Raw genomic sequence first — 21,920 nt, 5'->3', positions numbered from 1 at the left:
TCCAGTAGGAAGAGAAATCTTTATCAATTTTGATTCTTCTAGGAGTCTTTGTGCTAGACAAATCTGATTTGATATTATGGGACTGTTTTGGAAATAGAATAGTATTCCTATATCAAAAGAGATGCACCGTGTTATTAATTCAGTGCTTGTAGCATTTTCAAAGCTAACAAATATAGGTTCGAACAGGAGTAATTGCCTTTTACTATATACTAAGGTAGCAAAAGATAACCTTTTCTAACTTCATTCTAAGCTCATTAAAAACAAACAAACAAGGTTATGGGCATTTTTAGTGTAGTTTTTGTAAGCCTGAGGAGATAGTTTAAGGTTTAGAATGAGTAATTTGTGTATGTCAAACGTGATAATAAAATCCTTTTAAAAGTTATCCACGCAGGAAATGAATATGCTCTAACATTTGAAAGATTCCGGTAAATGTAAAAACTTTGGGAGTGGGGATGAGGGGGGAAGCACCTGAAGGGAACCAGGACCAAATGTGCTCTTGATAGTTTGCAAAATCTTCAGAGAAAGTGAACATGCTGTACATGTGTTGGGCCCAAGAAGGAGGTGGGGCTTGGTTTGCAGACTGGTCTGGTGTTTTCTGAAGCCAGTGCCAATGGAAGGGGAAATAATTAGCCTGGAAGTATAAATAGTAGGAAAAATAATTATTCACAAAATTTGTGGAAAAAGTTGAAGAAAACTATAGCCTACACTTGCATACCAGTTTTGTTTTGTAATGTGGCATGCTGAGAAATAGCAATCGCTCATATTTATTGATAATTGTGTACCAGACATTGATTTAAATACTTAGCCCATCTGACCCTTAAAACTGTATAAAACTGTGCTTTCCAGGACAGTAGCCACTAGCCACTGACTATTTAAACTTATATTTAAGTTAATTAAAATTAACTTAATTATTTTCTTAGTTACACTAGCTACATTTCAAATACTCAATAACCACATGTGGGTAGTGGCTACCATTTGGACAGTAGAGAATAGAACAATTCCATAGTCACAGAAAGTTCTATTAGACTAGAGGCCCAGTGCATGAAATTTGTGCATGGGTAGGGCCCCTAGGCCTGGCTGGTGTTCAGGACCAATCTGTGGGGCGATCAGCAGGGCATTTGTGGGGGGGGGGGCACTGGCACCTGCCTTGGCCAGCCTGGCACCATCTGCTCACCAGTCCTGCCCCCCGCTGCTGCCACCAGTCACCTCCCTCTGTGGGGCTACCAGCAGGGCGATGGGGAGGGGGCCGCATCTGTCTTGGCTGGCCTGGGGCCTACGGGCTGGGGCAGCTCCTGTGTTGAGCGTCTGCCCCCTGGTGGTTAGTGCACATCATAGTGAGCAGTTGAGCGGCCTTAGCATATCATTAGCATATTATGCTTTGATTAGTTCAACGAACGACTGGACACTTAGCATATTAGACTTATTATATAGGATAATGCTGCTATAAGATGTGTACTGTTAACAATCTCTTGTTTGTAAATCAAGAAACAGACCCACACAGGTTAAATAACATACCCAAGGTCACATAACTAGTTAGGAGCAAAATCAGGATTCAGGTCCAGTGTAGCTCCACACCTTTTGCTCTTTCACCACTATGCTATTCGGCTTATAAAGTCAGTGTGTAATAAAACAGTGTATGTCTCTGACTCTTATATTAACAAAATGCATTTATTGCAAAAAAAATTGTGGGCCATGCTATATTAAATCCTATAATGAGCAAGTTCTTAGAGTTGATTGATGGCCTCAGCTGAATTTTATCTCTTGACTACTTCCCTCCAACTATATCTAAATGCCTGAGTCTCTTCCTTATTTCCTCTCTAGATCAGTGGTTCTCAACCTTGGCTGCACATTAGAATCACCTGGGAATCTTTTTAAAATCCTGATTTCTGGGCCTCGTCCTCCAGAAAGTCTGTTTCTTTGTTATGGGGTAGGGCCACAACATTAGTAACAAAGAAACAGAATTTCTTTGTTATGGGGTAGGGCCACAACATTAGTAACAAAGAAACAGATTTCCAAAATCGATATTTCATTATTGTGCCCAGGCATATAACATGTGCTAGAGATATAGAGATACATATGAGTCTTCTTGGCTTAATGGGAGAGACAGTGGCACAGTGGATTAAGTGGTAAAATATAATGGCATTTTGCCTGATGATTCAGGGATCATTTGCCAGACCTATGCTGGCCCAGGGAGTAGTGTATACACAAAGAAAGAAGTTCAAACCAGAACACTTGGGACAGTAAAAAGGGGTCTAAAATATTTAAATCATGTGATTTCTGAAATATTTATTGATTGAAAATTTTATTATATTGGTGAACCCATAAAATAATTATATTTAAAAACCTGGAAAACAAAATTTGTTTTAAAATTAAAACAACATATTCATGTACATTAAAGCAAATTATTTCTTCAAATTGATTGTCTGAATTATTTTGCCTGTTTTATTGTGGTAAATACATAACATTGAATTTATCATATTATTTTAAAGTGTACAGTTCAGTAGTGTTAAGTATATTTATATGGTTGTGCAATAGATCTCTAGAACTTCCTCATCTTGCAAAACTGAAATTCTATACCCATTATACATTAATTTTCACTTCACTTCCTTCCAGACCTTGTTCCACCCTAATAATTCTCAGCCATGGTTGTACCTAAGAATCACCTGAAGACTTCTTAAGGAGATTTGCTGATCCTAATCCTTACCCCAAAGATTCTGATATAATTTATCTAGGTTCTGCCTTTGGCCTTTGCATCAGTTTGAAAGGTTCCCTGGCGGTAATTCTGATGTACCGCCAGGCTTGAGACCCACCTCATTACAACAAGCACCAAATCAGCTTGACTATTTGAGGGGGCATAACTTAACAAATTTATTTTTGTCAGTGGCCTCTTTCTCTTCATATTGTAATATGCCATGGTTCTCAAGGTTTTTTTAAAAATATATATATATTTTATTGATTTTTTACAGAGAGGAAGGGAGAGGGATAGAGAGTCAGAAACATCGATGAGAGAGAAACATCGATCAGCTGCCTCCTGCACACTCCCCACTGGGGATGTGCCCGCAACCAAGGTACATGCCCTTGACCGGAATCGAACCTGGGACCCTTCAGTCCGCAGGCCGACACTCTATCCACTGAGCCAAACCAGTTAGGGCTCAAGTTTTAATGTACATACAAATCATCTGCGGATCTTGTTCAACTCTCTATTCTGATTCATCAGGTCTAGGGTGGGGCCTGAGACTATGTCTAACAAGTTTACAGGTGATATTAATGCTGTTTTTGAATACCCTATGTTGATTGGCTTAGGTCTGGGTTATGAGAGGGAGACTTTTTATCATTTACTGTTTACCGCTCCTTAAATGTGTTTTACCTAAGCATTTGTTATGGTGTGGATTGTGTCCCCCAAAAAGATATGTTCAAGTCCTAACCCCATACCTCAAAATGTGACTTTGGAAATACAGTCATTTAAGATGTGATTAGTTAACTTGAGATGAGGTCATACTGTAGAGGTAAGGGCCCCTAATCCAATATGACTGGTGTCCTTATAAGAAGATGTGAAGACAGAGACAAGGAGAATATAATATGACACTGAAGGCAGAGATTAGAGTTACGTAGCTGCAAGCCAAGGAATGCCAGAGATTGCTAGCAAACCACCAGAAGCTAGGAAGAGGCAAGAAGGGATTCCCCTACAGATTTCAGAGAGAGCATGGTCCTGCCTACATCTTGATTTCAGATTTCAAACTCCAGAACTGTGAAACAATACATTTCGATTGTTTTAAGCCACACAATTTGTGGTATTTTTGTTTCAACAGCCCTAGGGAATGACTATAACAGTTATCCATGACATTAATTTTAAAAATTAAAAAAATCAAGGGTATTTTGTAGGAAAGAAGATAGGTCATTTTAAGGCAGTGAAAAATAAAACAGTGTAATGTTTGCTTAGGACTATAAATCAGATGGTTGTTAATATCTACACTAATAAAAAGAGTATGCAAATTAACCCAACAAAGATGGCCGTTAAATTTGCATACTGCAGGTGGGGCAGGACAGCGCAATCTGCCGCCATCTGGGCCTCCTGTGTGTAATCCGGGGCAGCAGGGTGGGGCAGTGTGATCGGCCGCCCGCCCCGCTGCCGGATCCTGGCCTGCTTTGTGAGACCCAGGGAGCGGGCCTAAGCCAGCAGGTGGTTATCTCCCGAGGGGTCCCAGACTGTGAGAGGGCACAGGTCAGACTGAGGGACACCCCCCACCCCCACCCCTGCCAGTGCACAAATTTGTGCACTGGGCCTCTAGTTAAAGTATAAAATCCTATTAATCTGTCCTCCTAAATATCTTTCAAGTTATCAAGCTTTCTTCCATTTTTCATGGCTACCTCCCTATTCCATGCTACCATTATTTCTTACATGGACTAATTCAGCAGCTTCCTAACTTGTCTCCATATTTTTCACTCTTGCTTTCTTCCAGACCTGTTTTCTAAACTGCAGCTACAGTTAGCAAAGCTCAAATCTGATCTACTGAAAAGGCATTCATCATCATTTCATTGTCTCTGTGTTCATTCAGTGGCTTCCCATGACTTTAGAATAAAAGTCAACATCCATATGTGGTATGTAAGGTATGCTGTCATCTAGGCTACTCTTGAGCCTAGCTAGGATATTACTTCTGTCCCTATTGGGCACTACTAACTAACATTCCATCAGTTCTTCAAGCACAGCAGGTTGCTTTCCTACCTCAAACTCTGCACATGCTTTTTCCATTACCTAAGCTGCTCTCTCTCCAATCCTACTCTCTTCATCTAGTTTCATGCCCATGTATCCTTTAAATCTCAGGAGTTAATTCACTTCCTCATGGACCTCTGCCCTTCCAAGACCAGGTCAAGTCCCCCTCCTCCCCAATATACACTTTTGTAGTATTCCATACTTCTTTCCAGTGACTATAATTAGAATTTAATAGCTAACTAATTGTAGGCAGGAACTATAGTAAACTATGATTTGAAATCAGGGCTGTTGACTTCAAAATGGAAAACTCTTAACTTCCTTATGGGTAGGGCCCATCATCTGTCTTGATTACCTTTGTATACCATATAGCATGGTATTTTGCATATAATTGCTGCTTAAATAATAGTGTAATTTTTAAAAAAGAAAACACTAATGAATGAAATGTAGATTTAAGAAATTAAATAGCTAATCTTGGTATGTATGTGGGAGGGGGCAGAATTTCCATATTAAGAACGTTGTACTTAATTCTTCTATCGCTAATTCCCAGACTTTGATCATGTGGGTAGTAGTAATTGTAAAAATCAGGGAGGCAAGAACAGAACAGAGAATCTAGAAATAGACCCAAGCCATTAAGCTCAATTAATATTTGACAAAGGAGGAAGAGGCATACAGTGGAGTCAAGACAGTCTCTTCAATAAATGGTGTTGGGAAAATTGGACAGGTACATGCAAAAAAAAAAAATAAGCAAGACCACCAATTTACACCATACAAAAGAATAAACTCAAAATGTATAAAAATCTTAAATGTAAGTTGTGAAACCATAAAAATCCTAGAAGAAAACATAAACAGCAAAATTTCAGACTTCTCGTGTAGCAGAATTTTCACTAATACATCTGTCAGTGGTTGGCAAACTCATTAGTCAACAGAGCCAAATATCAACAGTACAATGATTGAAATTTCTTTTGAGAGCCAAATTTTTTAAACTTAAACTATATAGGTAGGTACATTGTTATTAACTTAATTAGGGTACTCATAAGGCTTAGGAAGAGCCACACTCAAGGGGCTAAAGAGCCGCATACGTACAGTGCGATTGAAACTTTGTGGCCCATGCCATGGGGCCAAAGAGCCGCATGTGGCTCACGAGCTGTGGTTTGCTGACCACTGTCCTAGGGCAAGAGAAACAAAGGAAAAAATAAACAAATGGACTACATCAAAATAAAAAGCTGCACAGCAAAGGAAACTATTAACAAAATGAAAAGGGAGCTCAATGTATGGGAGAACATATTTGCCCATGATACATCTGCTAGGGGTTAATTTCCAAAATATATATATAAAAAATACAACTAAACAAAAGGGAGATAAAAAAAATCCAATTAAAAAATGGGCAAAGGACCTAAATAGACACTTCTCCAAAGAGGACAGATGATCAAGATATATATGAAAAAAAGTTCATCATTAATCATCAGAGAGATGAAAATTAAAACAAGGTATCACCTCACACCTGCCAGAATGACTACCATTAATAAATCAACAAAAAACAAGTGCTGGCAAGGATGTGGAGAAAAAGGAACCCTGGTATGGTGCTGGTGGGAATGCAGACTGGTGCAGCCACTGTGGAGAACAGTATGGAGTTTCCTCAAAAAATTAAAAATGGAACTTCCATTTGACCCAGTGATCCAACTTATAGGAATATATTCTAAGAATCCTGAAACATCATTCAGAAAGAACATATGCATCCTGTGTTCTTAACAGTGCAATTTACAATAGCTAAGATCTGGAAACAGCCCAAATGCCCATCAGTAGATGAGTGGCTAAAAGTTGTGGTACATTTACACCATGGAATACTATGCAGCACTAAAAAAGAAGTATCTTTCCCTTTGAGACAGCATGAAGGGACCTGGAGAGTATTATGCTAAGTGAAATAAGCCAGTTAGCTAAAGACAAGTATCACATTATCTCACACATATGTGGAAAATAATGAACAAAATAAACTGATGAACAAAACAGATCTAGAGACATAGAAGCATGGAACAGACTGTTGAATCTCAGAGAAAAGGTGGGGGTGAGTGGGTGGGTGGGAAGAAATTAACCAAAGAACCTGTATGCATATATGCATAACCCATAGATACACTTCCTAGCGTGGTGATGGCCTGGGGCAGGTCGTGGGTGCTGGCTAGAAGGGGTCAATGGGGATAAAAGGGGACATGTGTGTAATACTTTCAACAAAAAAGACTTTTTTAAAAAAAGATGTGGTACATTTACACCATGGATTACTATGCAGCTATAAAGAGAAGGATCTCTTACCCTTAAGACAGCATGAAGGGACATGGAGATTATTATGCTACGAGAAATAAGCCAGTCAGAGAAAGACAACTATTACATGATCTCAGTTATATGTGGAATCTAATAAAGTAAACTAACGAACTAAATAGATCCAGAAAAATGGAAGCATGGAATAGACTTACCAATCTCAGAAGGAAGTGGGGAGAGGAGGTGGGAAGAGATTAACCAGAGAATTTATATGCATACTAGAGGCCCAGTGCACCAGTGGGGTCCCTTGGAGGTGGTGGTGGGGAATCGGGCCAAAACCGGCAGTCCAACATCCCCCGAGGGATGGGGGATGTGTTAACTTGGATGGGGAAGGCTTTATCTATTTCACAAAATCCAGAAGCAGTAAAATGCAGTCACATTAAAAAAAAAAAAGTTATAATGTCTTCATTAAAAAAACAAAATGGTGCACAGCCAGCATGGCTCAGTGGGAGCATAGACCTATGTACCCGGAGGTCACAGTTGGATTCACGGTCAAGGGCACATGCCTGGGTTGTGGGCTCAATCCCTGTTAGGGGGTATTCAGAAGACAGTCAATCAGTGATTCTCATCATTGACATTTCTCTTTCCCTCTCCCTTCTTCTCTAAAATCAATAAAATATTTTTTAATGGCATAAATCAAAAGACAAGATAATACTGGAAAAACAATATCTGTGACATATCTCAAAATAAGGAGTGTCCACAATACACAGAAAAATGTCTAGAAAATGATTAAGAGAAAGAATCTAAAGAAAAGGGGGGGGGGCAAAAACTTTAAAATTTAGTGAAAAAGAATGCAAGTAAACATTCAGAAATATAGGCAACTTCACACAAATATGCAAAATGAAATTAAATTGCATTGAAAAAATGGTACTTTCATGTAACAGTAAAATGAAGCAGGTTGCCACTGACCCATTCTCCCACTAGACAAAACGGGATACATTACAGAAATCACCTTTTATTTTTTACTTTTTTTATTTAGTGGTAAGGATTTTAATATTTGTCTTGTTTTAATTTTTTAATTTTTCAGAAATCACCTTTTAAAGGATTTGGAGAGCTGTAGAAACAAGGAGTAGACGGCTTAAAATTACAAAAAAAAAAAGGAAAAATTGACTTGATAATGGCCAACCCTTTGTTTATCAGAGGGCAGGCTGTGGATCAGGCTTAGTTCAGGCAGAGGGCTTCTGCTTGGAGACGGAAGTCAGCAACCTTTTAGCAGATGTATAGTGCTATAGTGACAAATTGAAACATTCAAGGGTCTTAAATGTGTATAGTTTTCACCTTGGGCTATTTTCATGGTTCTGTGGCTGCACAAGTGGGGAGCTAGCACAAAAACTTCTAAAAGGCATACTGAAATCTCTTTCAGTTGCACAGTGCTGCCAGGGAGGAGCTCTGCTTCAAACATGGCTGGTTTTCCCTTCAAGATATCTGCAAAGTTTTGAAGCTGAATGAAGTAGGAGGCTAAAGGGATAAGACGAAAACTTCTGAGGGTCAGAACAGTCTTTTGTTAGCTTCTAGGGCCAAAGAGATCTGTGCTTCTGGAATCTAGGAATAGGAACATACCAGAGTAGATTGAGTCTTACTAACCTTGCAATAATAGGTCTCCGATCAAGCTCAATTTCTGATTGGATTGAGTTAATCAGCTAGTCATTCTAATTGACTAATGAAATAAAGAGACTCTCTTTGCCATGGAACCTCTATGGTTTTTCTGTACACATTGTCTGGCACAATAAAATAATTTCTAAATAGCCCTGGCTGGTTTAGCTCCGTGGATAGAGCATCAGCCTGTAGATTGAAGGGACCGGGGTTTGATTCTGGTCAGGGCACATGCCCAGGTTGCAGGCTTAATCCCCAGTAGGGGACCTGTAGGAGGCAGTCAATTGATGATTCTCATCATTGATGTTTCCATCTTCCTCTCTCTTCATCTCTGAAACCAATTAAAATATATTTAAAAATAAAATAATTTCTAGATACACAAAGAGACAAGGCTATATGACTGGTAATTAAGAGGAAAAATACACAGATGTTGCTGATATTGAAGTTAGCAGATACGAATTCTAAAATATGTTCTATAATATATTCAAAATAGAGGAAAAGGACAAAACAGATGAAAAGATAGAAAAATTGAAAACAATTGGAATCTAAATAATCATATAGGAATATTAGAACTGAAAAGTAATATCTGAAGTTAAAAACTCAGTGTATGAGTTTAGCAGCAGAGGGACATAACAGAATATAGGATTAGTGAATCGGGATATGGGTCAATTAAAAATATTCAAACTGAAGCAGAGAGAGAAAAGATAGAAAAAAGATTTGAGTAAAAGAGACATGTAAGACATACTCCATTGGTTTAACATTTATGTAATTGAAATCCTGGAAGAAAATAAGGAGCATGAGGCAAAAGCAATATTTGAAGAGGTAATGGTTGAGAATGTATCAAAAATGGTGAAAGATATCAACTCAGAAGTTCAAGAAACTCAGAAAACTCTAAAAAAATAGGAAATCATACTTATGCACATCATGGAAAAACAACTGATAAAGCCAAAGCCAATTAGAAAAGCTTAAATGTGGTTAGAAAACAAAGATACATTACCTTCAACAGAACAACAGTGTGTAACTGATGGCTAATTCTTAGCAGAAATAATTGAAACCAGAAAGCAATGAAATTCCATCTTTGAACTGCTTCATTGTCGCAAAACTCCAAGGTTGCAGGATTGATCGCTGGTCAAAGCACATACAAGAATCAACCGATGAATGCATAAATAAGTGGAACAACAAATCAATTTCTCTTTCTCAAATTAGTAAATAAAAAAATAAAGGTGATGACATTTTCAGACAAAGATTAAGGAAATTCATTGCCCACAGGCCTACTCTGAAAGAAATATTATAGGAATTTCTTCAGGCAGGAACAAAATGATACTTTATGGAAACATGAAAATGCAGGAGGGAATGGAGAACAAGAAAAGATATAGTTAGTAAATATGCAGAAATAAGTATTTCTCAAAACAATAATTGTCATGTCTTAAGTTTAAATTTTTTGTAGAATTTAATGCATGAAAATGGGGATGACATAACTAAGATGGTGGAGCAGGAGACCCAAGCCTCTGTCCCCCCACAAACGAAAACAGCTCTGGGAAAGCTCAGGAGTCCATGTAAGGAGCTGCAGCAACAGAGTGGACCAAAAAAACTTGAGAATATCTGCACAAAAAAGGGAAAGAAGACAGCCAGGACTATCTGCTAACTTTAATTTTGCCTGCATCCTCCCAGTGCCTCGTCAGCACTGCTCGTAGCTCCCTGACCCAAGATCACCTTGCTGGGGAAAGGAAAACAGGGTGAGCAACGAGCTTCTCTAGCCTTTCAGAACACTGCACAAAAGACCCACTTTGGTTTCACCCCACCCAGAAACCGGCATCGCTGAGACATCTAGAGATGGCTAGGGATAAGGAAAAAGGCCAGGGACTACCAGTGTTAGCCATGCGGTGGGAGTGAATATTGTTTCCAGGTTCTGGTCTGCAGAGGACACCAGCAGCCTTTGTCACTGAGGACCCCAATAGGCCTTGTAGTAAATGCTGTGGACCCCTGCAGTTTTCATCACTGAGTACCTTATCACTGACCCAAGCAGACTGCTCTACAGAAGATCTAAGCAGCTTTTGCCACTGAGGAAACCAACTACCAGCACAGCCACTGCAGATCCTTTCCAGCACTTACCACTGAGGACCCCACAGGTTTTGCATTTGTAGACACAAACTGTCTAATTCCCTCCCCATACCCCTTTTCCTCTCCTCGGCCATCATGCTGCAGAACCCCAGGATTTGCACTGGCAACGAGACATGGCCTCAGTGGCTGTGTGGACGCATAATGCCAGCTTAGGTTTATGTGGCCAACCTGCCACTACCATGCACATAACTGCAGTTACCCCTGAGTTCAGGCCTAGAACCTGCTTGTATGCCTGGATACAGCCCAACTCCTCTTACATGACTCCACTGCCATGCACATTTCCACAGTAACCACTACAGCCATGTATCTGCATGGCCCTGGCACCTATATCTCGTGCTCACAACTCAGCATGTGCACACCGCCAGGCACCGTTAAGGACCCTAACATCCATTGCAGGCACCACAGACACCCTGAAGCTCTCACCACAAAGGGTCATTCAGTCAATGTGGAAAACAGCTTCCTGAGCCAATGAGACACCATGCCCCCACCCTCCAGACCTGATGCCCCTACTACAGTGGGCACCCTACACCACTAGACCAAGGGCCACAGCATGCTCCAGCATACCATGACGCACAAGTGAAGGTTTTTGCATACTAAACTTTGTCCATAAATCTGGAAGAGGTAACTGCTTGAAATGTGCAGACCCATAAACTAGGCTACACAGATCATGATGAGTCAGGGAGACATGACACCGCTAAAGGAACACAATAAACTTCGAGTAACTGACCCCAAAGAAATGAAGATCCTTAATTGCCTGACAAAGAATTCAAAATAATTGTTCTGAAGAAACACAAACAGCTACAAGAGAACACACAGATGAACATTTTAACAAAATCGGGAATACAGTACAAAAAATGAGAAGTTCAACAAAGAGAGAAAACACTCAAAAGAATAATCACATTTTTGAGCTGAGAGATACAAAAGCTTAAATATGAAATGTAACAGAAAGCCTCAACAGCAAACTCCATTGAGCAGAATAAATATTCAGTGAACTAGAAGACCGGTGATTTGAAATTATGCAGTCAGAGGAGAAAAAAGGAAAAAAGAATGAAAAGGAATGAGGAAAGATATGGACATTCAGGTACATGAAGCTCAAAGGTTCCCAATCAGGTTCAACCCAATGAAGACTTCACTGTGACGCATTATAATAAAACTCACATATTAAAGACAAAGATAACATCTTCAATGCATTAAGGGAAAAGAGGCCCATCACATACAATGGAACACCCTCTCCCCCTATAAAGCTGATGGAGTTCATCCCTACTAGACCTACAGTATAAGAAATGCCAAAGGGAATTCTTTAAGTAAAAAATATATATATATATAAAGCAATTATTAACAGTTCTAAAGGGAGAAACAGATGGTAATAAAGTAATAGTGTAGGACTTTAATATCTCACTTTCAACAATAAATACATCATTCAGACGAAAATCAGTAAGAGCTTTGAGCCTGCCCTAGCTGATTTGGCTCAGCAGATAGAGCTTTGGCCTGTGGACCAAAGGGTCCTGGTTTGATGCCAGTCAAGGTACTTTGGTTGCACGCTCCTCCCTGGTCAGGGCTAGTGCAGGAGGCAACCAATTAATATGTTTCTCTCTGTCTTTCCCTCTCTCCCACTCTCTCTAAAATATAAATGAAAAAAAATAAATGTCTGTGGGTGAGGATTAACCAAAAAAAAAAAAAAAAGCTTAGAGCCTGAACTATATTTCAAATGGACCTAACAGTTTTATATATAACAGGAGCAGAGTAAACATTCTCAAGGGCTCATGAAACATTCTCCATATGTTAGGCTGAAAAACAAGTCTTAACAAATTTAAGAAGACTGAATAATATCAAGTATTTTTTACAATTACAATGGTATAAGATAAGAAATCAATAACAGGAGGAAATCCTGAAAATTCACAAATATGTGGAGTTTAACATACTCCTGAACAACCAATGGATCAAAGAAGAAATCAAAAGGGCAATCAGAAAATAAAGAGACAAATGAAAATGGAAACACAATATACAAAAATTTATGGGATGTAGTAAAAGTAGTGCTAAGAGGGTAGTTTATAGCAATAAATACCTACATTAAGAAAAAATAAAGAGCCTGGCTGGCATGGCCTACCAATCAGGAGGTCATGGTTCGATTCCCAGTCAGGGCCTATGCCCTGGTTGTGGGCTCAATTTCCAGTGTGGGACATAGAGGAGGAAGCCAATAAATATTTCTCTCTCATCATTGATATTTCTCTCCTTCCCCATTCCTCTCTGAAATCAATCAATCCTATATAATAAAAGCTAATATGCAAATCGACTGAACTGCAGAACGACTGGTTGCTATGACGTGTACTGACCACCAGGGGGGCAGATGCTTAACGCAGGAGCTGCCCCATGGTGGTCAGTGTGCTCCCACAGGGGGAGCGCTGCTCATCCAGAAGCCAGGCTCACGGCTGGCGAGCAAGGTGGCAGTGGTGGGATGTCCCCTGAGGGCTCCCCGACTGTGAGAGGGCACAGGCTGGGCTGAGGGACCCTCCCCCCGAATGCACAAATTTTCGTGCACTGGGTCTTTAGTATGTATATAAATTGGATGCAAGTATGTAGTTGGGTGATATTCTTTTTGTGTGTGTTTGTTTGTACTGGAAGTACTGCAATACCAGGTTGATGTGTGGAGTGGCTACTTGGGTGATATTCTTGAATGCAGCCAAAGAGTAAAATAAATAAATAAATAAATAATGGTTTCAAAACAAAGTTTTTTAAAAAGAAGAAAAAATAAAGATATCAAAAAACAATTTTATACCTTAAGGAACTAAAGACAGCATCAAAGGTCTGGCAGACAACTTTCAATAGGTCTGGTATGAATATCTTGGGAAAGCTTTCTCATCAGATGTCCTCAGTTTCAAATAAATATTTACTTTCAGGTCAACAGATGACATGTAAGTTCTGTCAGGGTTTGGTACTTTCTTCACAGTGTTACATGAATCCAAGAGTCTATTCCCTGAAGTTTGATGGCACAAAGATTGGTTAGTAGTCCCAAAGGTTGGATAGTAGTAAGTGATAGGAAACTTTCTAGCACAGTCGAAGAGAGTCTTTTTGGAGGTGTCTTTTCCAATAAGTGAAATCTCCAGGTTGCAAACTTGTCTCACTGGAACATACTGTGAAAAGATTGCTCTACCAGACCTTGGTTAATTTTGATAGAAGCAATTTAACCTTTACAATAATGAAATATATCTCCTTTTTCAGCTGTGGATCTGTGGATCAAATGAGGCAGGAGTTCGCTAGGAGGACAATGGAAAACATTTAGCTTGTTTTACACAAGGAGATGGAATGATCTGATTTGTGTTTGGGAAGAGTTACTCTGGCTACCATTTGGAGAGTGGGTTAGAAGGAGCAATACAAAGCAGGCAGAGTTAGGATGTTGCCACAATAATCCAGGTGAAAGATGTGGCCAGGACAAGGTAGTGGCAAAGCCACTGAATGGAAGTGAGAAATATTTTAGCACTCAAAATGACAGAACTCTGTGATGGGATTGCCTGTCAAGGCAGATATTGAATGGAGTGCCTGTGGTAGGTGGTATCCTTGAAACTGGTAATCATTGTCCTATAAAATCTATTGCACTACTTTAGTTATGTAAATACAAGTGGAGACTGCACCCATTATCCAGTATGGGAAAAGATACTGAAAGTCCATACCTGCTTCCCAGAATTCAAAGTTAGGTGCCGGGAGCCGGTCCATCCTTGCTGTTTCAAAGGACCTGGTATATATGGCATACTGTTCTTAAAATGTTTGCTCACCTTCTTGGCACTATGTGTTTTAACCAAGGTCTCCTCTCTGAGAAAGGTTGTTTCCCCAGGTAGGGATTTTCCCCTGAAGTTAGGGAGGGAATAAAACCCCTCAACTAAGTGCCAGGCGGGTAATTAATCACTTTAACTAAGAACAATCATGCTTAAGCTACATAATCTTTACTCCCTGGAATGGAGATAAGAAACGCCCTAACTTTTGTAATAGAGATTGATAGGATTGAATCAACTGGTATAAATACAGATGTAACAAGACAGCAAGACACAGAACTAAGGAGACAGAAAGAAGACAGAACCTACACAGAACCTAGAGACAGAAGAACTTCGCTGGAGAGAACATGGCAAAAGATCCTGGACTGAACCTGACTACAGAAATTGGCAAGAGAACCTGACAAGAACCTGGTGACTGAACCTGGCTGGAGAACCTGGACAGAACCTGGCTGGAGAACCTAGCGAGGGAACATGGCTACAGAACCTGGCTGGAGAACCTGGAGAACCTAGCAAGAGAACATGGACACAGAACCTGGCTGGAGAACCTAGCAAGGGAACATGGCTACAGAACCTGGCTGGAGAACCTGGAGAACCTAGCAAGAGAACATGGACATAGAACCTGGCTGGAGATCCTAACCAGAACTTCGCTAGAGATCCAGACCAGAACTTGGCTGGAGATCCTGGCTGGAGATCCTGGCTAGGCTGCTGATGAACTGAACTCCGTCTCCATGTCATTCCTTCTTCGCCGACTCCGTCCACACCTATGGGGACCCCTGGACCTGCTGGGGTTGGACCCCGGCAGTTAGGGAGACCTGTAAACATAGGCTAGAAAGACATCTTCTGAAAACTAGTGGTGTAGATGGGCAATTAGAACTGGTAAATACAATGACTGAAAAAAAGGGGACTGCTGAACAGGGACCAAGACAAGGGTGTTGGAATTTATGGAGGAGAGTTCTCCTTATGGAGCAGGGTTTGGGCAAAGTCTGTGGCTGGTGCTGGAGGCTTCTCCAGGTTATTGTATTATATGATGTTGCAGCCTGAGATGGGTTCTTAACTAGGCTTTCCAGATCATTTAACTGTACAGGACTTGTTGACAACCGTAGAATTGTGTGAGAATTCTGTCAGCTGTTCCCTAGTTGATTCTCTACTTGGTGGTTGTATGAAGAATGAAGACCATCCTTCCCATCTCAATGCCAACCTTTGGATTGGGTAGTGCCTGGAAGTCATGGTAAATTATGGGGAGATGTGAGATAGAGGCATGCCATGGACATGCTGCTACCAGAAGGAGTAGAGCATTGAATACATATAATTGTTCATGTTTGTAGTGTCCTTGTGATGGGGAAACAGGTGATACTGGTTCTTATTGGGTGTTAGGAGTGAAAGAGAAGGATAAGTCAAGGTTGTTTTTTAGGATTTTGTTTTGGGATCTGAGTCAACAATGACACTATTCTCAGAATTGTGGAATTAGTTTCTGCCAGGGTCCAGCCCCAGCAGGTCCAGGGGTCCCCAAAGGTGTGGACGGAGTCGGCGAAGAAGGAATGACACGGAGACAGCGTTCAGTTGATCAGCAGCCTAGCCAGGATCTCTAGCCAGGATCTCCAGCCAAGTTCTGGTCTGTATCTCCAGCCAAGTTCTGGTTAGGATCTCCAGCCAGGTTCTGTGTCCATGTTCTCTTGCTAGGTTCTCCCGGTTCTCCAGCCAGGTTCTGTAGCCATGTTCCCTTGCTAGGTTCTCCAGCCAGGTTCTGTCCATGTTCTCTTGCTAGGTTCTCCAGGTTCTCCAGCCAGGTTCTGTAGCCATGTTCCCTCACTAGGTTCTCCAGCCAGGTTCTGTCCAGGTTCTCCAGCCAGGTTGAGTCGCCAGGTTCTAGTCAGGTTCTCTTGCCAAGTTCTGTAGTCAGGTTCAGTCCAGGATCTTTTGCCATGTTCTCTCGCTAGGTTCTGTCTCTAGGTTCTGAGGCCAGTTTCTGTGCAGGATCTTTTGCCATGTTCTCTCCAGCGAAGTTCTTCTGTCTCTAGAGAACGTTCTGTGTAGGTTCTGTGCCTTCTGGTTCTGTCTTCTAAGTTCTGTCTCTCTTGATTCTGTCTTCTTACATCTGTATTTATACCAGTTGATTCCAATCCTATGAATCTCTATTTCAAAGGTTAGGGCGTTTCTTATCTCCATTCCAGGGAGTAAAGATTATGTAGCTTAAGCATGATTGTTCGTAGTTAAAGTGATTAATTACCCACCTGGCATTTAGTTAAGAGGTTTTATTCCCTCCCTAACTTCAGGGGAAAATCCCTACCTGGGGAAACAACCTTTCTCAGAGAGGAGACCTTGGTTAAAACACATAGTGCCAAGAAGGTGAGCAAACATATTAAGAACAGTATGCCATATATGCCAGGTCCTTTGAAACAGCAAGGATGGACCGGCTCCCGGCAAGTTTCCTGTCCCTGTCTTCCACTTGGCTAGGCTTTTATGTCTCTATCCAGACACAACACAATAACTAGCATTTGCATAGTATTTTACCATTTATCAGGATCTTTCACATATATTATATATGATGCTTTCCAAAGCCCTGAGAATTCCACTAGGCAGTCCAGTATTTCTCTTTTTTATGATAAGATTGAAGCTCAGAGGTGAAGTGAGTTGCTCAAGGTAGTACAGCTAATAAGAATTCCACTTCTAAATCCAGTTCTTATAATTCAGTCTTTTGCTTATTCATTTATATATCCATTCTTTATTTCTTACACAAATATTTATTGGGTACTTCCTAGATCAGATTTCTCCAAGTGTGTAGAGGTATTGTAAGGGCACAGAGAACTCTATATGAACCAGCTCCATTTTCCTACAGGTGGGGTTTCAACTGGCACATGGATGATGTGTAGGAGACATCAGGTATAAGGGAAAGAAAGACACTCCAGGAAACTCCTTTTTCTTTTTCTTTTCTTTTTTTAAAAATAGTGTGAGTCTTTTTCTTTTTAAAAAATATGTTTTTATGATTTCAGAGAGGAAGGGAGGGGGAGAGATAGAAACACCAATGATAAAAGAGAATCATTGATTGGCTGCCTCCTGCACATCCCACACTGGGGATTGAGCCTACAACCCTGGCATGTGCCCTTGACTGGAATGAATCCGGGACCCTTCAGTCCTCAGGCCAATGCTCTAACCATTGAGAAAAAAAACTGGCTAGGACAGAAAATGCTTTTTCTTATTGCATGTTCCATGGTTTTCTGATTTCAGAATCTTGAGTGTTACTAAGAGAAGTGTAAAGTTAATGAGATTGAGTTCTACCTTTTATTAAAAAACTAGAGGCCTGGTGCATGAAATTCGTGCACAGGGGGTGGTGTCCCCTCAGCCCAGCCTGCACCCTCTCTGATCTGGGATCCCTCAGGGGATGCCCGACATCCCTCTCACAACCTGGGACCGCTGTGCTGATTCCTAACTGTTCACCTGCCTGCATGCCTGATTGCCCCTAACTGCCTCCCCCTGCTGTCCTGGTCAACCCCAACTGCCCCCCCTGCCAGCCTGGCCGCCCCTCATTGCCCCCCCCCCCGCCAGCCTGGTCACCCCCAACTGCCCCTCCTGCCATCCTGGTCACCCCCAACTGCCCCCCTGCTGGCCTGGTTGCCCCACGCAGACTTCTGTTCAGTCGTGTGGTCGTCCCTCACTAACCACCCTGTCAACCTGGTCTCCCCACACAGCCTGCTATTCAGTCGTTACTGTTACTGTGATGGTGTCCTGGACAATTTGCATATTCCTCTATTATTAGTATAGATAGGAAAGAATAAAATATGGACTAAATTGAGGGAGCGCATTGTTTTATGCAAATGGTTATACTTCATGAATCAATTCTTCCTTTAAAGGTCTTTTTTATGTCAACTATTCACTAAAAGGAATTATGTTTCTAAGAATGGCAATATTCTCTCTTGTTTGAGCCCAGAATACTAAATATTCCTTGAAATTTGGGTAAATAGAAGTTTCATAACTAACAAATGTAAAATCATAATTGTTCACCAGGGTTGCATAAAAATCTATCATTAGATCAGGTGAAAATATGGTGGTCCTTTTGATCTTTAATGGAAAATTTTGTGACATTTCTATGGAAAGAGAAGTTATAAAGTTAGATCTTTTTATCCTAATTCAGTGTGGGCACTGCTCCTTTTAAAAGTTACATGGTATTATATGTCATCCATTCATATTGAACTGAGTGTCCTCTGAATTTTCTTGCATCCTAATGTATATATTTATTTTATACCTCCACCCCTATTTCTTCACAGCAGCAGATGGAAGGAAGACCAACACCAACTTCTTGTCCCAAAGCCCTGCACTGCCTCCAGCACCATCACACTATAAATGGGAAGATTTCTCCATTATTCCAACTGTACCCAGCCCCATCTTTCCTTTTCCTTTTAAGGTATGAATCTCGTTACCTTGCTGGTGTTAGTAAAATTAAGATCTTCCTTGAAGAACATATTTAGAAATGGCAAATGAAACTTCTAGGGAATATAATATAATTTTGACCAATCTATCTTGCTATAACCCTGCTCCTACTCCAGTCATGTTAAACTCATGGCCCATGGGCCACATGCAGTCCAGAACAAATATTTTTTGCAGCTCAGCCAATATACCGGTATGTAAGAAATGTTTTAATAAAAATTCCGTAACTTATTTTTTTACAATATCCTGTTATACGTCATTATTAATAACGAACTACAATGTTCACTAATGACTGATTACTATAATCGGGTTGCATTCATTTCCCTGACGCACAGGTGCCATTTTTCTCCACTAATACTAGCAGCGAATATTTTAGCAGCTTATTGCCACATCATTAGTCTTGGACTGACTTGTTTTGTGTGCGCAACAAGAAATATTTTGCTTTCGGAGAACAAGAAAAATAGGTTATTTGCATTACGCTTATGCATTTGTGCAGTTATTCAGTGTCTGGTAAGTTAATGTTCAAGAAAAAATATTAATTTTTATTAAAATGTTCTATTACTTTATGTGAACGATTACTCGTGTATTTCAGCCCTTTGTATTCAGCATGTTTCTATAAAAATAAACCTACATTCCTATGAAAATTGAAGCTTTTGTTTTTTTGTGGTCCACAGGAACTTAAACCTTGTTTATTTGGCCTGTGTTAGCCTTTGAGTTTGACATGCTTGTCCTGCTCTATTGTGGTTTAAGACAGAGACCTTGCTGCAGGCAGAAGTTTCTGAGGTTGTGACCCTAGCAGTGCGCTCTTCCTGGATGGCCCATGTCCCTTGTATCTAGAATGTGAACACCTAGGTCTTTGTCTCAATAAATGTTAGTTGAGTGAATGAGGTCATAGAGTAAACACCTAACCTGTCTGGTTCAGTCTCTTTCCACCTTGGAGGCATTACTTGGAAGGCTTCTCTGTCTCTAGAAATATATTGTTATTGGGATGTCACTGTACGTATCTTCCAGGGTGATCTCACTCATTGAAATGGCATGACCTATCATCTATTTATTGGTAAATCCTAAGTTTAAAATTTATAGCCTCTCTCTTCATTCTCCACCCCCTCTGTTCTTATCCACTTCTCTCTTCTATTCTTTTATGTCCTCCATAATAATAGACCCTTTACATTCCCAAGAAGAATTCAAGGGCTGCTTCAATAACCCTTGAACTCCCTGTTAAGTGCATGTAGAAGAGAGTATAGAGAGTAAACAAATTAAAAATATAGACTTAAACAAAACACAAAACAAGCAAACAAAAACCAGGTCTCTATGAGTTCTTTAGTGAGGGCCTCTTCTTTGGTGTCCTATCTAATCTTCAGTTTTGTCAGTTCTTCCATCCAACAAATAGCCTCTTGGATCATTGACTCCCCCTCATTTCTCCTTCCCTCCTCCAGTTTCAGTCCTTATTTTTTCACATTTTATTTACTACAATAAAACTGTTGGTCTCCCTGATTTTGTTTGTTTGTTTGTTTTGTTTTTACTATTTTGTTGTACATTAGTCTTCTTAGAAATCTGTTCTTGTCTTGATATCTCATTCTTTCTTTTTTTTAATTTTCCTTTTTTCTTGGTGGATAGTATAGAGTGGCTCCACTTTGTGTATGAGCCCATATACAGTCTCCCTCCAGGCACTTGAGTCTGCCATACAAGGGCTTTATGTCACCTGAAAACCCTGCTTCCCATCTCTAAAACCCACCCCTAGACCTGTCAGCCTAATGCATAGCCACTAGCCACATGTGTGATTAAACCCTTGAAATTTGTCCTGAAGCCCGAGGAATTGAATTTTTCATTTATGTAATTTCAATTGATTGCATTTAAATTTAAAAACTGAAGGAATTTTGTCAATGGAAATATTAACAGAAAATGATTTAGGGCATTTGATTTGTTATTGTAAGACATTTAGGTTATGTTTGGATCAACTTGGGTATGTGAATTCACCCTTTCAGTTGTAAGTTTTACAAATCTAAATTCAGACCAAATATTTCTGATGAATTTAGCATCCACATTAAGATATGCTGTGTGAAATGCATATTAGCTTTCATACTTAGTTTGAGTAATGTAAAGTATCTCATTAATAATTATTGTGTATTGAGTACATATTTAATTAATAACATTTTGGATATACCGATTTACATAAAATGTATTTTAAAATGAATTTAATCTGTTGCTTCTCCTTTCTATTGGGGCTACTAGAAAATTTCAGATTACATATATGGCACATATTATATTTCTATGAGACTACTATTTTAGAATAATTGGACCATTTTCCTATTCTGTCCTTCCTTCAACTTAGATTTTTTTCAGGACAGGCTAATTTTTTAACATTTCCCATACCCCCCTCGTCTTCATAAATAACTCATACTTGTTAGATAACCTGTTAATAAGAATGGCTTAGAAAATGTGATCCACGCTTCACCCGACTCTAGTGTTTTCTAGTGTTGTTCTTAACGTTTGGATTATCCTTGTTTTCTTTTCCAAAGAAATTTCAGTCACTTGAATCAAGCATCATGCTTTCTCCCTCCTTTGACACATTTACCAGATCTAAACTACTATTTTTTGAGCAATACAAAGGCTCAATAAGAATTAATAAAACTAGGGCTTTTGTTTCAATTCTGCCTCACTGGGCACCTGGCCTTGGACAAGTGCACTTCACCTTTCGGGGATTGACTTCCTGCATCTAGAAAACAGATTAGGTAATCTCTAAGGTATATTGCAAATCACATATTTTATAAGCCTGTGATGGAAATCTTTCTCAAATGCCTTACACACTACTCCAAATTTTTAAAAATAGAATATGTTGAATAGAAATTAGCATTTTAAAAATGTCAAAGTCATTATTAGGGATGTCAATTATTATACACTGACAGTGTAATGCAGCTAAGGGGTTATTGTGATGTGTGTGGCTGCTTACTTTTCAGATCATGTGGTTTTTATTTTTAATTAATGTCTGCCTTTTA

General features: G+C 39.9%; 1 protein-coding gene across 1 annotated transcript in view; it reads left to right on the top strand.

Moving 5' to 3' along the window:
- The window catches only part of FANCB (FA complementation group B), a 400,139-nt gene that overhangs the window by 29,902 nt on the left and 348,317 nt on the right, over positions 1 to 21,920 (top strand). Inside the window, exon 9 of the mRNA XM_081115081.1 lies at positions 18,765 to 18,901. Coding sequence (XP_080971207.1) covers positions 18,765 to 18,901 — 137 coding nt within the window. The remainder of the gene's footprint in view (positions 1 to 18,764; positions 18,902 to 21,920) is intronic.

This window comes from Myotis nattereri (genome assembly GCF_964212035.1).
Source record: "Myotis nattereri genome assembly, chromosome: X".
Lineage (NCBI taxonomy): Eukaryota > Metazoa > Chordata > Mammalia > Chiroptera > Vespertilionidae > Myotis > Myotis nattereri.
Note: the sequence above shows the minus strand (reverse complement) of the source record. Positions and strands in the feature narration are given on the sequence as shown.